At 42.1% G+C, this 23,825-nt stretch overlaps 1 protein-coding gene across 5 annotated transcripts in view; it reads right to left on the bottom strand.

Annotated features, from left to right (window-relative positions):
* The window catches only part of RAB2A (RAB2A, member RAS oncogene family), a 95,559-nt gene that overhangs the window by 59,402 nt on the left and 12,332 nt on the right, over positions 1-23,825 (bottom strand). For 2 of the 5 annotated variants that reach the window (XM_051843284.2, XM_051843287.1), the window contains exon 1: positions 17,746-17,872. In XM_051843284.2, coding sequence (XP_051699244.1) covers positions 17,746-17,857 — 112 coding nt within the window. In that variant the 5' untranslated portion in view covers positions 17,858-17,872. 5 annotated transcript variants of the gene reach the window in all.

Here is a 23,825-nt window from a genome sequence, read left to right as displayed (position 1 = left end):
AGGATAGCCAAGTGCTTGAGTCCCTGCACCTACATAGGAGACCCAGAGGAAGCTCCTGGCTTAGGATTGGCCAAGCTCCAGCTGTTATGACCATTTGGGGAGTGAACCAGTGGATGGAAGACCTCTCTCTTCCTCTCCACTGTCTCTAACTCTGCCTCTCAAATAAATAAATAAATCTTAAAAAAAAAAATCACAAGTTTTATCAGGGACCTCAAGAAGAGTGGTAATCACTTAAGTGATTAAATAGCCTGAAAAACTTTCCTTACCTAATAAAGAACATCTCTCTAGTAATACAAATATTATTCTGTCAAAGTGCTGGTTAAATGTAAAAAATGCTTGCTCTTCAGTTGCTTAAAGATTCCATATTCTTAGTTCAGGTAATCACTTAAATTATCACTTGATGTAGTGAATATTTAGGTGTCCAAGGTGTCCTTAACTACAAATCTAGTTGAGGTGGTTTTACTTACAGATAGCTTAGTTATCTGGTATTTGTTGACACTGACTATATACATATATTTAAAGATTTATTTATCTGAAAGGCAGAGTTAGAGAGAAGCAGAGGCAGAGAGAGGTCGAGGTCTTCCACCCGCTAGTTCACTCCCGAAATGGCTGCAATGGCTGGGGCTGGGCCTATCCGAAGCCAGGAGCCAGGAGCTTCCTCTGGGTCTCTCACACAGGTACAGGAGTCCAAACACTTGGGCCATCCTCTACTTTTCCAGGCCATAGCAGAGAGCAGGACTGGAAGTGGCGCAGCTGAGACTTGAACCGGTAACCATATGGGATGCCGGCACTGCAGGTGGCAATTTTACCTGCTACAACACAGCACCAGCCCTGACACTGACTATATTAACTCTCAGTAAACTTGTTTTGAAATAATCAAGTATCTGGTTCACACTCATCAATGCTTTTCCAAATTACCAAATGTTATAGCCAACTTGTTTTCAGTACTCATCTTATTTGACCTACTAATAAAATATACAATCTATTGCATTATTTTCCTTGAAAATGATCTTTCCTGGCTTTGTCAAGCTATACCTATATCCTTAATGTTTTCATTCCATGGTAACTGCTCCTCTTCCATGGTTTCCTGAAATATGGGAGGTTTCCAACTCTTCTGTTGCACCTTTTCTTTTTTACCTGAGTCCCATAACCACAATCTATTTTTAGAAACTAATTAGAGGTCGGCGCTGTGGCGTAGCGGGTAGGGCTGTCGCCTGCAGTGCTGGCATGCCATATGGGCACTGGTTCAAGTCCTGGCTGCTCCACTTCTAATCCAGCTCTTTGCTGTGGCCTGGGAAAACAACAGAAGATGGCCCAAGTCCTTAGGCCTCTGCACCTGCATGGGGGACCCAGAAGAAGCTCCTGGCTTCAGACCAGTGCAGCTCTGGCCATTGCGGCCAATTGGGGAGTGAACCAGTGCCTCGAAGACCTCTTTTTCTCTCTCTTTGCCTCTCCTTCACTCTCTGTGTAACTCTTTCAAACAAATAAAGCTTAAAAAAAAAAAAAGAAAGAAACTATTTAGTGCTGATCAAATCCACCTCTCTAGCCACCATTATAACTTCCTTCCAATTATTTCCAAACCCCTACTTAACATTTCCACTTTAATTCCTTAAGGTCTGAAACTCAAACTTGCATAGCCCAATTCATTCATTTTTCATTCTCCTACCATTACCCCAATCAACCCTCACTTCATCCCACTCACATATAACAAAGCAAAACAACTTCTCCAATATTTCCTAATCTTGCTATCCAATGGATCACATGAACAGTAAACTCAGAATCATCCTTAATTCTTCTTCTTCCCTCATCACCCACCTCTAACGGTACACAGATTTCATCAATTCTGTCTGGAATGTCTTCATGAATTCCATGCCCTCCCTTCCTCTTAATCCTTGGTGCTGTAGTTCTGGAGCATAAGACTCGTTCATTCTACCTTCAGTCCTTCTAACCTATATTATAAACCACTGTGAAAACTTTTGCTAAAATGCAGCTGTGATTAACTCTCATGTTTTACTGCACAAATTATAAAAATTCAAATTTTCCAAAACAGGGAACAAAGTCCATTGCATTTGAGGTGAGAATTATTATTCTAATAAGACCATATTATTGTAACAGAGTCTAAAGACCCTATTGTTAAGTACAACAAATTACCTTCCATCCTCTGAAATTATACCATATTCTCTCCCTGGTACTTCTTACCAAGGAGCTTTTCATTCTTTGGCAAATCTAAATTCATGCTCTAAGATCCAATTCAGGGACTCTTATACCTTCTAGAATTAGTCAGATTTTTCTGTTTCAAAGACTACACACAATTCCCAAGCAGAACTAATGGTCCAGCCTCTACAATCACACACACCAATAAATCAATTTCAGCCTGAGGTTTCATGTACACCTCAGAGCCTTCCTTAGAATCCTAGCTGTGTTGTTTACTAGCTGTAACATGGTGCAAAGCACTTGGCTTTTTAAGCCTCAGAAATCCATACACCTCAATGAGCTGCTGTAAGAAGCAAATGAAGCAAATAAATATAACAGGGACCCCATACAGTGCTGGTTACCTATATCCAATTTATAAAAATTCTTAAAGCTCTATACTTAGGGACCATGTATTTTCTGTATACATAATATACTTCAATGAAAGTGAAAATAACAGGGGGCTGGCACTGTGGCCTGGTGGGTTAAGGTGCCACCTTTTACTCCAGCACCACATATGGGCACCTGTTTGGGTCTCAGCTGCTGCACTTGTGTTCCAGTTCCCTGCTAAAGCTCCTGGGAAGATGGCCAAGTCCTTGGGCCCCTGCACCCAGGTGGGAGACCTGGAAGAAGCTCCTGGTTTCTGGTTTCAGCCCAGTCCAGCCCCAGCCATTGAAGCCATCTGGAGAGTGAACCAGGGGATGGAAGATCTCTTCCTGTACTCGGCCTTTCAAATAAATAAATAGTTTTCTTTTTTTTTTTAAAGAAAATGAAAAAAACAAAATGATGGTTTTTTTGATGCATCAACTTGGATAGACCTCTTTCCAACTACCCAATCCAAAAATAATCTAACTGTTATTGCGAGGCATTGTAGATATGATTAAAATCCATAATCAGGGGCCGGTGCTGTGGTGCAGAGGGTTAACGCCCTGGCCTGAAGCACCGACATCCTATATGGGCGCTGGTTCAAGACCCAGCTGCTCCACTTCTGTTCCAGCTCTCTGCTATGGCCTGGGAAAGCAGTGGAAGATGGCCCAAATCCTTGGACCCCCGTACCTGGGTGCAAGACCCAGAAGAGGCTCCTGGCTCCTGGCTTCGGATTGGCACAGCTCCGGCTATTGCGGCCAAATGGGGTGTGAACCTTCGGATGGAAGACTTTCTCTCTCTCTCTCTCTGCCTGTCCTCTCTCTGTGTAACTCTGACTTTCAAATAAATAAATAAATAAATAAATAAATCTTTATATAAAAATCTATAATCAGCTGACATTAAATGAAGAGAGATTTCTGGATAAGCTGGGTAGGCTAGACTCAACCATGGACAGCAAGTTTGGCTATGCCCATGGGTTACAGCCTATTTCATGGATTTCAGATTTGTCTGCCCAGTCCTTACAATCACATACACTAAACCAACTTCAACCTCATCCTCAATCTCTATCTAAACATACACAAACCTTTTTCATTTTGTTTCTCTAGTTGAATACTGATTCTTACAAACTAGTACCACCCATAAACCAGTGTGCTCAACAGGAAGGCCCTCAAAAAAAAAAGCTATTATTTTTATTTTTTTTTTAAGATTTACTTATTTATTTGAAAGTCAGAGTTACACAGAAAGAAGGGGGGGGGGGAGAGAGAGAGAGAGAGAGAGAGAGGTCTTCCATCTGCTGGTTCACTCCCCAATTGGCTGTAACGGCTGGAGCTGGGCCGATCCAAAGCCAGGAGCCAGGAGCTTCTTCCAGGTCTCCTACATGAGCGCAGGGGCACAAAGACTTGTGTCATCTTCTACTGCTTTCCCAGGCCATAGCAGAGAGCTGGATTAGAAATAGATCAGCCAGCAGCTCTCTGCTGTGGCCAGGGAGTGCAGTGGAGGATGGCCCAGGTGCTTGGGCCCTGCACCCCATGGGAGACCAGGATAAGCACCTGGCTCCTGGCTCCTGCCATCGGATCAGCGCGGTGTGCTGGCCGCAGTGCGCCGGCCGCGGCGGCCACTGGAGGGTGAACCAACGGCAAAGGAAGACCTTTCTCTCTGTCTCTCTCTCTCACTGTCCACTGTGCCTGTCAAAAAATTAAAAAAAAAAAAAAAAAAAGAAATAGATCAGCCAGGACTTGAACTGGTGCCCATATGGGATGCAAGCACTGCAGGTGGCAGCTTTACCCGCTATGCCACAGCGCTGGCCCCTAAAAGCTATTATTTTTAATTCACCATATCATTAGGCTTTATCAACTCTCCCACAACAGAATGTGACTCAACAGAATATGAACTATAGGGACTGTGCTACAGCACAGCAGGTAAAGCCACAGCCTGCAGTGCTGGCATCCCATATGGGTGCCAGTTCCAGCCCCAGCTGCTCCACTTCTGATCCAGCTCTCTGCTATGGCCTACGAAAGCAGAAGAAGATGGCCAAAGCCCTTGGGCTGCTGCACCTGCATGGGAGACCCAGAAGAAGCTCCAGGCTCCTGACTTCGAATCAGCCCATCTCCGGCCATTGCAGCCATTTGAAGAGTGAACCAGCAGATGAAGACCTCTCTCTCTGCCTCTGCCTCTCTGTTAACTCTGCCTTTCAAATAAATAAATAAATCTTAGAAAAAAAAAAAGAACATAAACTTGATAAAGAAATGACTTTTTTGTTTTTGACAGGCAGACTGGACAGTGAGAGAGAGAGACAGAGAGAAAGGTCTTCCTTTTGCCATTGGTTTACCCTCCAATGGCCGCCGCTGTTGGCGCCCTGCGGCCGGCGCACTGTGCTGATCCGAAGCCAGGAGCCAGGTGCCTCCTCGTGGTCTCCCATGCAGGTGCAGGGCCCAAGCACTTGGGCCATCCTCCACTGCACTCCTGGGCCATAGCAGAGAGCTGACCTGGAAGAGGGGCAACTGGGACAGAATCCGGCGCCCCGACCGGGACTAGAATCCGGTGTGCCGGTGCTGCAGGTGGAGGATTAGCCTAGTGAGCCGCAGCGCCGGCCAAAGAAATGACATTTAATGCTATATTCCCAGCAAACAGTAGATACTAAAAAGCAAGGGTATGAAGGTTGCCTTCATATCCTTCTTATTAGAAAATTTGTGTAAGTTGCTGATTGATTTAAAAAAGAAGAAAATCTGTGATATAGACATTTCTGAATCTTTCTCACCTGGGTGGGGTTTAACCAACTGTGTAACTTTGCACAAATCATGTCATCTTTTTGTACACAGTTCTGCCAAGTATACAGGGAATCAGAATCAAATCACATTATCATTAACTTTCTTTCTTAATCAACTAGTTAGCAGTTACAATTTATTATTTAGACCTTTTTAAAACTTTATAATGTTTTCATGGATTGGATTTAAAGCTAAATATTTGAATATCTGCTTATATCTAAATGGAAAACAATGAATTCATCACTCCACAAAGAGCATAAATGTGATAAACACAAAATAGAGAACACATCCTCCTCCAATGTATAAGTCAGATTTTTATGTTGGGACATAGCAAACACTGTGTCACCAAGCATGAGCATAATGGCCAACAGACCTGTACTTTGTGAAAGAAGGGACAGTCAATTTATGATCAAGCATGCTAATTTGAAATCTGAAGAAAAATTTTACTGCATTTTAAAAACAAAAAGCACTCTTGTTCAACCAGATGATGGCACTGACCTCCTGCTTAATTGCTCTCTGTACAATGACCTCTACAAAATTAAGCAAGCCACATCTCTGCAGACTTAAGTCAAATACAAGTCTTAATTCAACAGCTTTTAGACATATCAATGTTCAGATAAAGCAGCTAATCCACAAGGCTGCTGTATAGATTCTTTGAGAACTTCTATCTAACCAGTACAACTGATCAAATGCGCAGAAAGAACACCTTTTCATCAAAATACCAAGCTTTTGTATTTGAAAAACACTCTAAATTGAGGATTAATTTTAAAATGAGTCTTTGGAATGAATGATTATGTGACTATTTTGTACAGGCAAAATAGTAACTTTACCATAAGAAATGTATAAATATCTCTTCAGATCTGATACTTTCTTTAAATAATTTACTCTTATTCTCTGGGTGGTTAAAAAAAAGCCTCTAAAATGAAATTACTAAAATAGGAACCAAAAATCTCATTGTAAACAGTAATCAGAAACCTTTGATTGAACTTCGTCTTAAAAATCTAAATAATACTAAAATAAAATTTACCCATAATTAAAAAATATATTTATTTATTTACTTGAGAGGCAGAGTTACAAGAAAGAGAGGTTTTCCATCTGCTGGTTCACTCTCCAAATGGCTATAATGGCTGGAGCTGGGCTATTCTGAAGCCAGGAGCTTCCTCTGGGTCTTCCACATAAGTATAGAGGTCCAAGGACTTGGGTCAACTTCCACAGCTTTCCCAGGCCATCAGCAGAGAGTTGGATCAGAAGTGGAGCAGCTGGGACTTGAACCGGTACCCATCTGGGATACCAGCACCATAGACAGAGACTTAACCTACACCACCACAGCATGGGCTCTGCACATAACGTTTTAACTTACAATTACAACTGTATCTTGAACAGAGTATACTCATGCCAGAGGGCTTTGATTCTGTGCATTACTTTTCTCAAAGTGTGTCTGTTTTGCAGCATAATAAATAATTAAAATAATATTGGCAAAAATTCTCCAAGTTTTTTTTCTTTGTTTTTGTGTTTTTTGTTGTTGTTGTTGTTAAATTTATTTGAAAAGCAGAGAGGGAGAGACAGAGATCTTCCATCTGCTGGTTCACTCCCCAAATGGCTGCAATGGGCCAGAACTGGTCAGGCCGAAGCCAGGATTTCTGAGTTTCATCTGGGTCTCTCACATGGGTGCAGGAGCCCAAACACTTGGGCCATTTTCCACTGCTTTCCCCAGTGCATTAGCATGGAGCTGGATTGGAACTGGAGCAGCTGGGACTTGAACCAGTATCCATATGGGATGCTGCTGTTGCAGTTGGCAGCTTTACCCATTACACTGTAATACCCACATCTCCAATTTTGTTTATCCAATTTTCCCAAGAACCTTTCTAATTCTTGGTATTTCAAATTCTCTGAAAGCAAGCATCACATCTTTCTTATTCTTAGCTGTTTACTAATCTGAAGGCCAGGCCCCATTAGTCAGCAATGGCATTATATGGAATCCAAACATCATTCTAACATTTTCATGGTTTTTTGAAATTCTATATATTTTGTGAGATTTGTACTATTCCATCATTTATTTTCATAGCAAATAATAGTCAAATATGTTGATTTGTCTGGAGGGAAACACTTAGAAAGATAACTGAATTAAGAATAGTTTAAGCACCAATGAATATTTTTATGTTGTGACTTTATTCTTAGGAACTTTTTTTAAATTTATTTTTTTGAAAGGCAGAGTTACAGAGAGTGGGACAGACACACACACACACACACATATATATATGAGAGAGAGAGAGAGATCTTACATGCACTGGTTCATTCTTCAATTGGCTGCAACAGCCAGGGCTGGGCCAGGCTGAAAACAAGAAACAGGATATTCATCGGAGTCTCCCACATGGGTGTAGAGGCCCAAGTACTTGGACCATCCATCTATTCCCAGGCATATTAGAAGGGAGCTGGGTCAGAAGTGGAACAGACAAGACTATAAAGGGTGACCATAGGGATGCTGGCACTGCAGGCAGCTGTGGGGAGCAGCCCGGACTGGACTGAGTTACTGGAATTAAGACTTATTCTATGCATCTGCTCTCCCACAATATGGCGCTGGGAGAGAAGTAAACAGCTTCTGCACAGCTGCCTCCAGTTCAGCTAATAAACTGTAGGACTTGCTCCTGATTGGAGGAGAGCAGCGTACTCGGCGTGTGGGCAGCTGAGTTGGGATTGGCAGAGGAGGACTATAAAGGAGGAGAGAGACGGCATGCACGAAGGAACATCTAAGGGGAACATCTAGCTGAAGGAACACCTGTGCAGCCCCCGAGAAGAGCCGGCCGGCGGTGTGCCGCTCCCCTGCGGAAGTGGGGAAAGCGGCCAGGGGGAACCGCCCTTCCACGGAGGTGGAAGGGATAGTAGCCAACCCGGGAAGAACCAGCAGCAAACCCGGGGAGGGCCGAGCAGACGAAAGAACAGCGCAGGGTCCTGTGTCGTTCCTCCACGAAGAGGGGGAGCGACATAATGGTGCCGTGACTCGGATATGAAGCCTAGGCAGGGTTTAGTGTCGTTCCTCCATGAAGAGGGGGAGCGACATAATGGTGCCGTGACTCGGATAGGAAACCTAGGAGGGAAAGAATGGGAAGAACTGGGAAAATACCGGAGAGAGAGACTAGCAAACAGCCTAGGGAAAAGCCGGACGAAAAGGGTGCCGGAAGAAGCTATTGAAAGCCTAGGCATAGACTCAGATACGGACTACGGGGGGAAGCTGGGAGAAATCTCTAAGGTCGAAAGCGAAAGTGAAAGCTAGAACAAACAGACTCGGACGCGGACTGTGGGGAGAGGCCAGGAGAAATGAGGGAGGAGTATTGTTGGAGGAAATCTTGGGGAAACATACCGGGTAGAGAAAAGTGTTAGGGAAATTGAAGCCGCGGGGGGCAGGCCGAGGCTGAAATGAAAGCCACTTTGGGGTTCTCAAGTTAGCCCGGGAATAGGGGGCGAAAAGTTGAAACCAGAAGCTGAAACGTAAGCCAGATTGGGATCCGTCTGATTAGCCCGGGGAGCAAAGGACGGGAAGCCAAATCGCGGGGCGGAGACGTATGCTGGGTTGAATTCGCCAGGCTAGCCCGGGGAACTTAGATTGAATGCTAGTGGCGGACACGTAAGCTACGCTGTGTGACTCGCGGAGGCTGCCGCGCGCAGACAGAGCGTGCAGGGCTCAAGTACATAGGGAACGCGGGGCTGGCGCGAGGCCGTGGTTCAGACACGAAAGGGTTAAGTGCGAGACCGCGGAGTGTGCGCGCAAAGCCGAGCAGCGCAGATGAGAGAGACGCGGGCTGAAGCGGCTCAGCCGGAAAGCCACCGAGAAATAGCCTCGGGGCGGAGCCTGCCGGCAGGGCGAGGCGCCGGGAAGCTGCAGGGATAAGAGAAATAGAAGTTTAGAAGTAAAGTGAGAGAAATAGGAATGCTGGAAGATAGACGTGGAATGGGAGAAATAGGAATGCCCGGAGATAGAAAAATAGAGAAGTAAGGCCTCCCCACAGCATGGCAATGAGAGAGCTTGGATTCGGTCTGCCTGATTAAGGCGGTAAGCACCAGCAAGCAACTCGACCAGAGTATGAGCTGCAGGTCACCGAAGATAGGCACGAACCAACACTAATAAGTCTCCCCCACAATACGGCAATGAGAAAGCTTGGATTCGGTCTGCCTGATTAAGGCGGTAAGCGCCAGCAGGTGGCTCGACCAGAGTATGAGCCGCAGGTCACCGAACACAGGCACGCATCAGCGCCTAAAAACCTCCTCACAACATGGCGAAGAGAGGACCCGGATTCGGTTTGCCTGATTGATAGGACTTGTAAGAACCTGTGGCAACTCTAGCAAGTAGAGCAGAGTGTGTGCCGCGGGACACCGAAGACAGGCGCGTATCAACGCCAAAAATAAAAAGAAAGGGGGATCTGTGGGGAGCAGCCCGGACTGGACTGAGTTACTGGAATTAAGACTTATTCTATGCATCTGCTCTCCCACAATATGGCGCTGGGAGAGAAGTAAACAGCTTCTGCACAGCTGCCTCCAGTTCAACCAATAAACTGTAGGACTTGCTCCTGATTGGAGGAGAGCAGCGTACTCGGCGTGTGGGCAGCCGAGTTGGGATTGGCAGAGGAGGACTATAAAGGAGGAGAGAGACGGCATGCACGAAGGAACATCTAAGGGGAACATCTAGCTGAAGGAACACCTGTGCAGCCCCCGAGAAGAGCCGGCCGGCGGTGTGCCGCTCCCCTGCGGAAGTGGGGAAAGCGGCCAGGGGGAACCGCCCTTCCACGGAGGTGGAAGGGATAGTAGCCAACCCGGGAAGAACCAGCAGCAAACCCGGGGAGGGCCGAGCAGACGAAAGAACAGCGCAGGGTCCTGTGTCGTTCCTCCACGAAGAGGGGGAGCGACATAATGGTGCCGTGACTCGGATATGAAGCCTAGGCAGGGTTTAGTGTCGTTCCTCCACGAAGAGGGGGAGCGACAGGCAGCAACTCAAACCCTTATGCCATAACACTGGCCCCTATGAACTTTGAAACACTAAAAATTAATAATCCCCAATAACAATGCATAAATTATACAGAGCTGATCTGTGCTCTTGTGCTGATCTTCACTGTTCTAAGCATTTTACATTATACAAATACACTTTTTAGTTGTGGTTAAGATTTCTGACCCTGAAGCCATGGTGAAGTCAATCATAGCTCTGCAAATCACTATTAACAGAACCTCAAGTTATCTTCTCAATGCCTTAGTTTCCTATCTGTAAGAAGTAGAGAAACAGTACCTATTTCATATACTTATTGAAAGTATCAAATGAGTTAATGCTTCACATGTGCTTAAAAGTGTCTGCCACATGGTGAAAACTTCAATAAAGAATCCAACAAATGTTTACTATTACTATAAATACTACCATCACTTCTTTTTCTAAGATTTTATTCATTTATCTGAAAGGCAGTTACAGAGACAGAAGGAGACACAGAGAAAGAGATCTTTCATTTGTTGGTTTACTCCCCAAATGGTGGCAATGGCCAGGGCTGGACCAGGCCAAAGCTGAGCCTGGAACTGCAACCCAGTTTCTCAAATAACTGGCAGGGCCCAAGCAGTTGGGCCATCTTCCCAGGTACATTAGCAGAGAGCTGGACTGGAAGTGCAGCAGCTGGGACTCCAATTAGCATCCATGTAGGATCCTAGAGTAAAAAGCAGTGGCTTAACCCTATATGCTAGGGTGCTGGCCCCTTCCACTTCTTACTACTGTAAATTTATACTGTAAGCTTCCAAAGGCAAGAATCATGCTTTATTTCACACATATACTCTTATCTCCAAGGCAAAGACAAAGGTTCCTGTGCTTATGAACTGAGGAGAAAGAGACAAGAAACTTAAAAAAATAGTTGCATATGCAGGGGCTGTCACCATGGTGCAGCAGGTAAAGCCACCGCCTGCAGCGCCAACATCCCACATGGGTGCCACTTCCAATCCTTCTCTCTGCTACAGCCTGGGAAAGCAGTGGAAAATGGCTCAAGTCCTTGGGCTCCTGCACCTGCATGGAAGATCAGAGGAAGCTCTTGGTTCCTGGCTTTGGATTGGGTCACTGTGGCTGTTTGGGAAGTGAATCAGCAGATGGAAGACTCCTCTCTCTCTCTCAAATAAAATAAATAGATCTTAAAAAAAAAAAAAAAAGAATAGGGACCAGGAATACTACTAACTTTAATATTACTAGCTACTACTAACTTTACTATTTTATTACCAGTTACTTAGATGCCCGTTTTAATCTCATTTATAAACAAAGTTCCTTGAGGGCAAGTTCTGACTCTCATTTATCTTTTCAACCTCCAAAGCACCTAGAATGATCCCTTCAGGTAAGATTCATTAAATATTTGTTTATTTTTTTTCTTAAAGATTTATTTATTTTTTACTTGAGAGTCAGAGCTACACACAGAGAGGAGAGGCAGAAAGAGAGAGAGGGGTCTTCCATCCGATGTTTCGCTCCCCAACTGGCTACAACGGCCAGAACTGCGCCAATCTGAAGCCAGGAGCCAGCAACTTCTTTTGGGTCTCCCACGTGGGTGCAGGAGCCCAAGGACTTGGGCCATCTTCTACTGCTTTCCCAGGCCATAGCAGAGAGCTGGATCAGAAGTGGAGCAGCTGGGACTAGAACTGGCACCCATATGGGATGTCGGTGCTTCAGGCCAGGGCGTTAACCCACTGTGCCACAGTGCCGGCCCCTAAATATTTGTTTAATGAATAAAAAGCAGATATAAAATACTGCATTTTAAGGCCTTGTGTAGGTATTTGGGGCATACAAAGAACAGCACCACTGTGTAATAAGGCTGCTGTTGGAATTCCCACATGAAGTCACCTTATCTTCTTCCTTTACACGCGGCCCAACTCACTGTACCCTGGTGGGACACAGTGTTGTGAAAACTTGGTACCTAAGTACCAAGTCAATGCCTAACAATCACAAGCAATGCAGATTCCCAAGTCCCAACCCGAAGATTTAGTAGGTCTTTGAAAGGGCCTGGCCACAGCCCAAGAATCTAACAAAGTCCCTCCAGTGATTTTTCAAGTAAAGAGTCTGTTTCATTGGAAACGCTGGAGTAAGTGCTAAGTACTCTACAGACATTTATTCTCCTTGTCCTAAACTGACTTCCATCAGTTTCAAAATTCTTAAAAATTGGTGGTGGGTCTATTTTTAATATCACAAGCCAAACAGCTTTAATTTAAAATATTAGTGGGTTATTTTGTAAACATAGAAAATGTTTCTATTCTTTATGTTAAATTTCCAAATTGAAAAAATATGAAACATGAAAAGCTAGTGAAGTCTGCCCTTTAAAAATAGAAAATTAATAAACTCAGCATGGTAGGTTAGAAAGATTATAGCTTTTTACAGTTGGAACATCAGTGTTTAAATCCATCTGGACTATTTTACAGCTTGTGATCTCAGGCAAAGTAGTTGTAGAAACCGAGCTTCATTCTCACATCTATAAAATGGGAAAAAGAAAACATAACATTCCTACTTCAAAAAAACCTGATTAGATTCCAATTACAGAATGCAATAAAGTATTTTATAAGTTTTAATACAAATGTTGAGTTGACGATTCTTCATGAGAAATAACAGGGCAAAAATCTACAACCAAATTTATCTGATCCAGAATTTTTTGGGAAGATTTATTTACTTATGCGAAAGGTAGAGTTAGAGAGAAAGAGAGAGAGACAGAGAGAGCGAGAAAGAGAGAGAGATCTTATTCTCCTGGTTTACTCCCTAAATGGCCACAACAGGAGGAGATGGACCGATTCAAAACCAGGAGCCAGGAGCTTCCTCGGGGTCTCTCATGTGCGAACAGGGGCCCAAGCACTTGGGCCATCCTCTGCTGCCTTCCAAGGTACATTAGCAGGGGGTTGGACTGGAAGTGCAGCAGCTGGGACCTGAAGTGGCACCCATATGGGATGATGGCTCCGCAAGAGGCGGCTTTACCTGCTACACCACAGTGCCAGTTTTGATCTAGAATTAAAAAAAACTGAATAGCTACAATCTGCCAGTTTCCTCTTAAATAGAATGATTTCACAATTATTTTCCTTCTGTTGGTGGGCCATGTCAACCTCTCATTTCTACAAGACCAATCTCCATTACTTTGGTTACATACTGCTCTGGTGGTTTAACACAGTAAGTTGAACTGACATAGCCTCCAAAAAAGACATGTCAAGGTCCTGATGCCAGCACCTGTAAATATGACTTTACTTGGAAAAAAGGATCTCTGCAGATGTAATTCAGGATCCCAAGATGAGTTCTTACTGGATTCAGGGTGAGGCTTAAATTCAGTAAAAGGTGTCCTTGTAATAGCAAGGCAGAGAGTAAGGGGAGAGGGATGCACGCACATTTGGCTTAGCAGTTAAGGTTGTTTGAAACACTCTTATCATAAATTTGAGTGCCTAGGTTTGAGTCCTGGCTAGCTCCTGATTCTAGCTTTCTGCTAATGCACATCCTAGGAGGCAGCAGGTAACAGCTCAAGTACTTGGGTTACTACCACCTACATGGTAACTTGGACTGGGTTGTTGGCTCCCATTTTTAGTTTGGCCCAGCTCTGGCTATTGTGGGCATTTGGAGAGTGAACCAACAGCAGATGGGAATTCTCTCTCAAGCAAAACCAAAAACAAAAAGGACACAGGGCAAAGCCATGTTAAAGTAGATTAGAGTTATGCTTGACTGGCCGGCGCTGCAGCTCAATAGGCTAATCCTCCACCTTGCGGCGCCGGCACACTGGGTTCTAGTCACGGTTGGGGCGCCGGATTCTGTCCCGGTTGCCCCTCTTCCAGGCCAGCTCTCTGTTGTGGCCTGGGAGTGCAGTGGAGGATGGCCCAAGTGCTTGGGCCCTGCACCCCATGGGAGACCAGGAGAAGCACCTGTCTCCTGGCTTCGGATCAGCGCGGTGCACCAGCCGCAGCGCGCTGGCTGCGGCGGCCACTGGAGGGTGAACCAATGGCAAAAAGGAAGACCTTTCTCTCTGTCTCTCTCTCTCACTATCCACTCTGCCTGTCAAAAAAAAAAAAAAAAAAAAAAAAAGTTATGCTTGAAGCCATGAGAAGTTGGAAGAGGCAAGAAAGGATTCTCTCTGGAGCCTTCAAAAGATGCACAGCCTTGATAACACCTAATTTCAGACTTTTGGTTTCCAGAATGGTGAGAAAACAAATTTCTATAGTTTTAGTCCACCAGTCTGTGGTAATTTGCTACTATAGCCCTAGGAAATAATACACTAATTGAGTCATCTTTCAATACTCTTTCTCTTTAGACTTTCATATAGTTAATCTCCCATTCTTGTTGACTCCCTCTACAATAATTCCCAATGTAATCAGTAAAGTGATGCAAACACAAGATATATTGAGTGGTAAGAGAAAAGGAAATAGGAAATATAAAGCATTTATTTAAGAAGCTTGTCAATGAAAACTAGGAGGAAAAGGAAGAGAAAAGGAAGAGATAGTAATTTAAAAATTCCTGACTGAACGCATCCCTACTATGTTCCAGGCTGGTGTTTGGTACAGCAGTTAAGATGTCCCTTGATATGTGCATTTCAGATCAGACTGCCTGGGTCTGAGTCCCAGCACCATTTCTGATTGTAGTTTCCGGCTAGCGTGCACTCTGGAAGGCAACAAATGACAGCTCAAGGATGTGGGTCCTGGCCACCCATGTGGAAGACCTAGATTTAATTCCTACCTCCTGGCTTCAGCCTGGCCCAGTCCAGGCTATTGTGGGTATCTGGAGAGTGAACCAGTGAATGAGAAGATTTCAGAGTCTCTCTGCCCTCTGACTTTCAAATAAATAAAACTTTTAAAAAGTATTCTTTTTAAAAAATAAATTGAAGAAAATTCTCAAGCGAATGTATGTTTAAGAGTATAAATCTTTTCCCTAGAAATTGGAAAGTAATAAACAAGCATGCTGACATGGCTAAGGGAGCTAGCTGCTAAAGAATCAATTTTTTAAAAAAGGAAGTAAGATGATGTGGAAAACTGACTGCTCCCTCTTGATGCAAATCATCCACTACAGTTTCTGTGTCTTTCTTAAACAATACAAACGTACGCTTATTACTAAAACACTTTTGAGATGAGATCAAAGTCATGAAAATGAGTAAAGCAAAAAACAGCTGAAAGTCTATGTTCTCTTTTGGCAGTATCTCTAATACAGTGGGCCTTTGCACATATTTACTTGGTATTCTTTCTCCAATATTCAGTGACTTTTTGTCTACTTATCTGACGGATACTCATCTTTTAAGTCTTAACTTGAATGCCATATCCTCTAGGAAGCTTTCCATAACACAGAGTCTCTTCACAAACTGATTTTTAAGGAAGGAAATTGTCTGGCTATGGGTATATAACACAGTTGATTTGTCTTTTTTCAGGGAGGAAAACACAATATCCACTGCTGTCATTGCTAGGGAGGGGGACGGGAAGGAACACCAACAGGTTTTTGTGATTATCTTGCTCACCCGGAGTGTGGCATGAAATTCAAGAAACGAAATCCAAATCTGGGCTCTGACCAAAAGATAAATAAGCCAATGAAGTATAAAATTGACCTTAAAATAAGCCTATAAAAATCTCTAAGCACGTTATATATTCAGCAACTATTTGCTGGGCACCTACAATAAACCAATAAAGGTGAGTGGAGAAGAATTAGCTGGCCAGTTTATTCTTCACCCTATACTCTTTATAAAACCTCTATGAATTTAACTCCTTAAGTTCTGATTTTTTTTTTTCTGTCTCAAGATCCTATTTAGGATACTATATTATATCTGGTTGACATGTCTCCTTAGGCATCACTGGGCTGTTGACAGTTTCTCAGACTTCCCTCAATTTTCATGACCTTGACAGTTTTGAGTACACTGGTCAGGTATTTTGTTACATGTCCCTGTGTTGGAATTTGTCTTATTTATTTATTTGGCTGGGGTTATGGGTGTTTGTGAGGAAGACCAAAGACACAGACTGTTGTTTTCATTGTATCATATCAAGGATACATATCATCAAGATGATTGATCATTGTTAAATTTAACTTTCATGATTGGATCTTGGTGGCTTTATAAAAAGAGATTACACACACATAGACACACAGACACACACACACACCCCTTCTGCTATGATGCGAGGAAGGGGAGGACTCTCATCACAGACTATGTCATGCTGTTTGGACCTTACATCTCCAGAACCATAAGCCAAAATAAATTTCTCTTCGATATAAAGTTAGCATAACTCAGATATTTTGTTACAGTAATGAATAACTGACTAAAACACTTTCCTAACTAAAAAGAATGTCATCTCACTTTCCAGGTATTAGCAGCAATACTAAGGGAAAGAAATGAATATTCTAAGTGATATTCTAAATTTATGACAGGCCAGAAGCTTAATGAAGGATGGTATAAAACAATATATGCCATTTCCACAATGCCCACTTTATCCCAAATAATAACATTCCAGTAGGGTCACATAGATAAATCAAGTACCTTAACACATTTCAATCTAACCATTTTCCTAGACCTTTCATAAGATTCCAAATAAGAAATGCAACATCTCAGAAATATATTTCGTTGAAATAGCTTAAAGGGGATATCTTTTCATTATTCTATAGAAGGAAGAAGGTGTTTGGATATCAGTGTACAATATAAATTATTAAACAATAAATTGATTATATATTATCTCTACTATAGAAGTCTGTATCAAAGTTAAAGGCTTATAAGCAAAAAGATCTGATGTAATTGCCAGATTAAATCCAAAGAAGCCAAAAACATAATGTATTAAGAGTAACAAAAACTAGGCTGGCGCCGCGGCTCACTAGGCTAATCCTCCGCCTAGCGGCGCCGGCACACCGGGTTCTAGTCCCGGTTGGGGCGCTGGATTCTGTCCTGGTTGCCCCTCTTCCAGGCCAGCTCTCTGCTGCGGCCAGGGAGTGCAGTGGAGGATGGCCCAGGTGCTTGGGCCCTGCACCCCATGGGAGACCAGGAAAAGCACCTGGCTCCTGCCATCGGATCAGCGCGGTGCGCCGGCCGCAGCGCGCCGGCCGCGGCGGCCATTGGAGGGTGAACCAACGGCAAAAGGAAGACCTTTCTCTCTGTCTCTCTCTCACTGTCCACTCTGCCTGTCAAAAAAAAAAAAAAAAAAAAAAGAGTAACAAAAACTGCCATATTCTCATAGACTAGGCATCAGTTGATATAGACAACTAATGTTGAGTTCAGCTTGTTACAGTCAAGTACATGAATTATACATCAAGCTAAAAATAAAATATTCTAAGGCCACAGTTTTAATGGAAGGCAATTTGTTAATACCTATCAAAATGCATATACCAGCTGACCCAGAAATTTAAATTCTTAGACAAATGTACAAAAATGTCAACAGCAGTGTAACAGTATTCCTCAACAGATGTACACTGATAATGTCTAGCAATAGAGCTTCAGAATACCTTTCTCTGAGCTCTCTGGTAGCCAGGGCAGAGACACATGACCAAGGCTGAACCAAGCAGACATTCCTCTCAAGAATTTGGAATCTTGAGAGACCATCAAAAGGTAATCCATTGTGGCTACAAAGGAGATGGAAGTTCAGCAGAATCCAGTGGTATATTCCCAGCATTTTCTTAATCAGGGTGTAATAGACATCAGGAATTTGGCTTGGCCTTGCCTACTTTCAAACCTGATTCTACTGCCTTCCTATCAGCTCTGTGAACCAGCCAATCTTTGCAATAAAATCTTCTGCTCAGCATAAATGTTTCTGTTTTTTGCTACCACAGACCCAGACTAACAGAATCAGGAACTGATTAAATTAATTATGTTCATCTATGGGGGGGGGGGTTAAAAATTAGATTTATATGCAGTAAAATAGAAAAGACATCAAAGATTTACCCATAAGTGAAAAATATGAAGGTGTAGCACAGCACTAGATATATAATACTAACAGGATTGGGACACACACACACACAAATGCACACATTTACAGATACACAGAAAATTTGTAGCAGGATACATAAATCATCCTTTACCAAACTTACATAGGTAAAACTTAAAGAACATAAAAATATGTAAGTTTTAAAAAGAATCTACTTTAATATCAATAATATATAGGCAATACTTACTAACCTTGTCCAACTACCTCCATAGGGAAGTAGCATTTAAAAAACCAGCAATACTTCCAATGTTTTAAAAAACAGCTACATTAAATTTTCATCTGCTAAGCAATTACAAGGAGGTCTGCAAATAAAACAATACATTGTGAAACAGAAGATTTTGACTTCCTTCTCTCTCCCCCCACCAAACCTCTCTGAGTAATACTACTAAGTAGTTACTTTTTAGTAAGACCTAATCATGGGTAAGGCTGCAAATGCACACATTCACATTTACTCATCCTTGAATCCAACATGATTTTCGGCTGCCTAAATTCTCTAAGAAATCTTTACAAGAATGAGAAAAAGAGACAAAAAAGGCGGAAAGAGCTCATTTAATTACTATTAAAAATCTAAGTTAAGGGTAGAAAATTTATCCCATTTAGAAAGTGGGAATGTGGCTCCCACCCTGAAGCTCACCAGAGGATAAAAAACCAATCTCTTAAACTATGTCACAAAATACTCTTCGCAGTATGGTCCCAATATTTCTTCAGTCTTTTTTTTTTTTTTTTTAAGGATTTACTTGAAAGGCGGAGTCAGAGAGAGGGAGAGACACAGACACACACACACACACACAGAGAGAGGGAGAGAGAGAAAGAGAGAGAGAGAGAACTTTCCATCCACTGGTTCACTCCCCAAAGGGCCAGAATGGCCAAGTGAGCCAGGCTGAAGCTAGGAGCCTGGAACACCTTCTAGGTCTCCCATGTGGGTGACAAAGGCCCAAGCACTGAAGCCATCATCTGCTGCTTTCCCAGATGCATTAGCAGGGAGCTGAATCAGAAGTAGAGCAGCCAGGACTTGAACTGGCACTTGTACATAATGCCAGAGTCACAGGAAGCTTAACCTGCTATGCCACAATGCAGGCCCCTATTCCTTTAGTCTTTACCCCCACTCACCACAAATCCTGTCAAAAACTGTTTACTGCCACACTTTGTATAACATTCCTAGTATGAAAGTCATTAAAACTTCTTTGCAAAAAAAAGTGTGAACTCAGCTCTGTTGCCTCCTCACATAACTAATATAAGTCAGAGAAATATATATATTATATATATAAAATATATACCCAAAGAGATATATTATCCAAATATAAAAATATATTATATTGTATATTAATATATAATGCATACTTATATATAATTACATAATATATGATAAATATGTATTTATATAATATATAAAATATATTATCCAAAGAGATAAAATATATATAATATTAAGAGAAGAGCATAAATTCCATAGGATTGTTAGGTGGGGGATCATTCAGACAAATTAGACCATGCCCAAACATTTCATTTCCAAAATGGGGTTAATAGTAACCTAAGATTACTTCAAGAATATGTATGAATGCTACTCCGTGCTATTCAGCATCCAGAAGGTGCTTAACACACGTGTACTGAAAATCTAAATCTGTTGAGTCATTCAGTACAGTCAAAATCTTCTTCTTGCCCTTCATGTACTTTGTACACATCTATTATATTTTCTTGTTAATTATTGTGGCAAACTGTCCTTCCCTTTAGGGGACAACAGTTCTGTTCGCTTTTCTAACTCCAGCACATAGACTGCTCACAACAGTATTTTACATTTCTTTAAAAATGAAAAAAAAAATCACTCCAGTCGTCTACCCTTTGCATAAATTTCATCTCCTAACTCCTAATCCGTGTCCATCAAACCCATGCTTGAATGCCTCCAGTACAAACCAACTCCTCACTTAACAAGTTCTTTCCATTTCCAAGGGAGTCCAAACCTATCTCTTCTATTCATGGTCTTTGTTCTGCCCACAAAAAAGCCATGAAGAGTAAGTCTAAGACAGCTTTTACATGACAGTCATTTAATTATCTGAAAGTAGTTTCTATATTATCCATTCCAATGTTTCAGTTATTCAACCATTCCCAAAATGTCCACTGACATGTCCTTTGTAATGATCCATATTGATATACTGACTCCAGTTTGTACTCATATATGTCCTTCTGAAATGAAGGTTTCTGCCACCAAATTGTAATGAGGCCCAACAGGGTAGAACTATTCCTTACCTTTTCTGTACATTATACTTTTACTGACCCAGGATCATGTTACTCTTTTGCTGGCTTTAGTACTTAATCTGACTCATATGAATCAAGTTATGTAAAACTTTGAAACATTTTGAAACATGTGCTGCTATTTAACCAGTCAGCCTCTACCTTGCATTTCTATAGCAGTTATTTTTAAAGTAAACATCAGGCTTTAACTTCATTTTTATTTAATTCCATTTCCTAAATTTAGGCTATAATTTTGCCTATCAAGTTCATTTTGAATTGTTATTATCCACATTATATATTAGTTCTTCCATCCAAATTGGACTTTACCCAAGATTACTCATATGAAATGCAAAAAATCCAGAACTGCATGTAGCAGCCTATACCCTACAGCTTGCTTATAGTCTTTATGGACACAGTTGTTCAACTTGTTGAAAATCCATTTAGCTGTGAAAACTGGTAGAATTTCTTCACCTTGTACCCAAGATTTTCCTGAAAAAGTGTAACAAATATCATTAGAGGACTGGCAAAAATCAATATACTAGGCACACAATTATTATTGGTTTAATTTATAACTGATAGCTCTTTTATTCTTTTTGCCATAATTTTGTATCAAGTTGAGTAAAAGTTTGAACATTAGTGATTTTGGACATATGTACTCTCATGGTACTGTTTGAAATGGTTAAAATTGAACTACTAATACTTTATCCAAAGAGATAAGATAAACATTTATCAACAGATTCATTTATACGGAGGTCTTTCTGTATATCTACAAAACTATCTCTTTTCAAAAGGGTTCAGATTGAGATAAATTATTCAACTGGTATTACATGATACCAATAGTGGGTGTAGATGGAATCAAGGCAGAAGATGACTACTGACCTTAGCACTTTTTTCCTGAAAATTAGTGAAAAGCAGTACCCCCATTCTTAAAATTCTCAATCTCAAGTGGTTCACGAGGACAACTGGGACAGAAAAGGACCTTTTCTTATACTGAATCTAGGATTAAAAAGTTTGCCAGTTTTTGGTTAATATATGATCTTGTTTCCTTCAACTCAAGCAATTAGTTTGAAGTTAGCATAGTGAATAGCTTTTTGTATTGGCAAGACCTATCCCATTACCTAAATTTTAGATTGCTTAAAAGATTAGAAAAAATTTCTAAGATATTACTATTAATAAAGCCTTTGGCAGTTTACAAAGCAACTGCATATATTGTTTACTTCAAGCTCACAAAGATCCTAGTAGATAAACCAAGCACTATTACGGATTTCTTCTAGATGAGAAAATGAAGATGTCTGAACTTCACAAAGGTCACAGGAAGCAGTGGAGCCATCACACTACTCAGGATATTCTAATTACAAATACAAGACTTGTAGGGGCCGGTGCCATGGCTCACTTGGTTAATTCTCCACCTGCGGCGCCAGCATCTCATATGGGCACTGGGTTATAGTCCCAGTTGCTCCTCTTCCAGTCCAGCTCTCTGCTGTGGCCCAGGAGTGCAGTGGAGGATGGCCCAAGTGCTTGGGCCTCTGCACCGGCATGGGAGACCAGGAGGAGGCACCTGGCTCCTGGCTTCAGATCGGCGCAGTGCCGGCCATAGCAGCCAACAGAAGGAAGACCTTTCTCTCTGTCTCTCTCTCTATCTATAACTTTACCTGTCAATTAAAAAAAAAAAAATACAAGACTTGTGGAAAATTTTCAAGAATGCTCTCTAAGCTAAAATAATCAGAGAGCACTTAGAATAATATATTATTTACCTCCTAGATACATAGCAATTATTGCTAAGAATGGACAAACACAAAAGGGAGAGTTATCCATCAATTTTAATAAAGCTGGGGTCAGCAGGGTAAGCACGAATATACCACTTACAGTAGCATATCAGCTGTATAGAAGGGAAACAAAAGACTGACATTTGAATTCCAAAAATAGCTGTAAAGTTAAGGGGAAAAACAACCACCCCAAACACCCTTGGGCTTTGGGGAACAACCCTATGGGTTGTCATAGGCAGATATCACACATGTTTCTCATATATCAGGGATCTGAATTGTTAATGTGCACAATTAAGTTGGTGGAGATATTCTCTTTACACTCAATGTCCTCCAAGGGAAAAGCACCTCTTCAAATGCTTAGGGAACCCAACTACCACATTACTTCCTGTTTGGGACATATCTCTGTCTCCACCCAAGAGTCTATGGTGAGTGGGCATGCCTGTGACACATGTCTTGATCCCTGTCCATGTGACTGTTCTAGGATAGTACCTGATAACAGAAATAAATCCAAATTCATCAGTGATTACAATACATACAAAACCATTACAGTTTCTTAAAATACACACTTTCAGGGAAGATATTTAGTCTGGGAGTTAAAATACTGATTAAGACATTTGTACCCTACAATGGAGCATCTGGATTTGAGTCCCCATTTGGACTCTTGATTCCGGATTCCTGCTAATGCAGACCCTCAGAGGCAGCAGGGTTGACTTAAGTAGTTAGGTTCCTGGCACTGAATTGAGAGATCTCAATTATGTTCTTGGTTAGGTGTTGTGGTTATTTGGGGAATCAATCAAAGCAAATAAGCAAAAAGTTGAAAGAAATACTGACTGAATTTTTACAAAAATATAGCGTTGGGATATATAAAAAAATATACAGGCCCTTAAAAAAAAAGTGACACTGGGGTAGGTGCTGTGGCCTATGGCCTATATGGCCTAGTGGGTAAAGCCGCCACCTGTAGGACTGGCATCCCATATGGGCACTGGTTCGAGTCCCAGCTGTTCCACTTCTGATCCAGCTCTCGGCTATGGCTTGGGAAAGCTGTGGAAGATGATCCAAGTGCTTGGGCCCCTGCACCCACGTGGGAGACCTGGAAGAAGCTCCTGGTTCTTGGCTTTGGAACAGCCCAGCTCCGGCTGTTGCGGCCGTTTGGGGAGTGGGCCAGCTGATGGAAGACCTACCTCTTTCTCTCTCTCTCTCTCTCTCTCTCTCTCTCTCTCTCTCTCTCTCTCGGCTGTTGCGGCCATTTGGGGAGTGGGCCAGCTGATGGAAGACCTCTCTCTCTCTCTCTCTGCTTCTGCCTCTGCAACTCTGCCTTTCAAATAGATAAATATTTTTTCAAAAAAAAGTATCAGAGCTAGAATTAGTAACTACTTTGGACAAGTGATTTAGATTAGCTGGAAATCTCTTACACAGACACACACCCTCAGTCCATAATTCCACTATGGAGTATACTTCCAGAGCTGTAACAACAGTTCAGGGAGGGAAGCACAAGAACAACCCATGTGGTATTGTCTTTTGTTAACAAAACAACAAATAACACTAAAATTTCTATCAGTGAAAGAATGGGAAAAATTGTGGCATATAAAACATCAGAACAATTAAA

Source organism: Oryctolagus cuniculus, chromosome 6 (assembly GCF_964237555.1).
Source record: "Oryctolagus cuniculus chromosome 6, mOryCun1.1, whole genome shotgun sequence".
Classification (NCBI taxonomy): Eukaryota; Metazoa; Chordata; class Mammalia; order Lagomorpha; family Leporidae; genus Oryctolagus; species Oryctolagus cuniculus.
The sequence above is the reverse complement of the archived record's forward strand: the minus strand, read 5'-3'. Positions and strand labels throughout refer to the sequence as shown.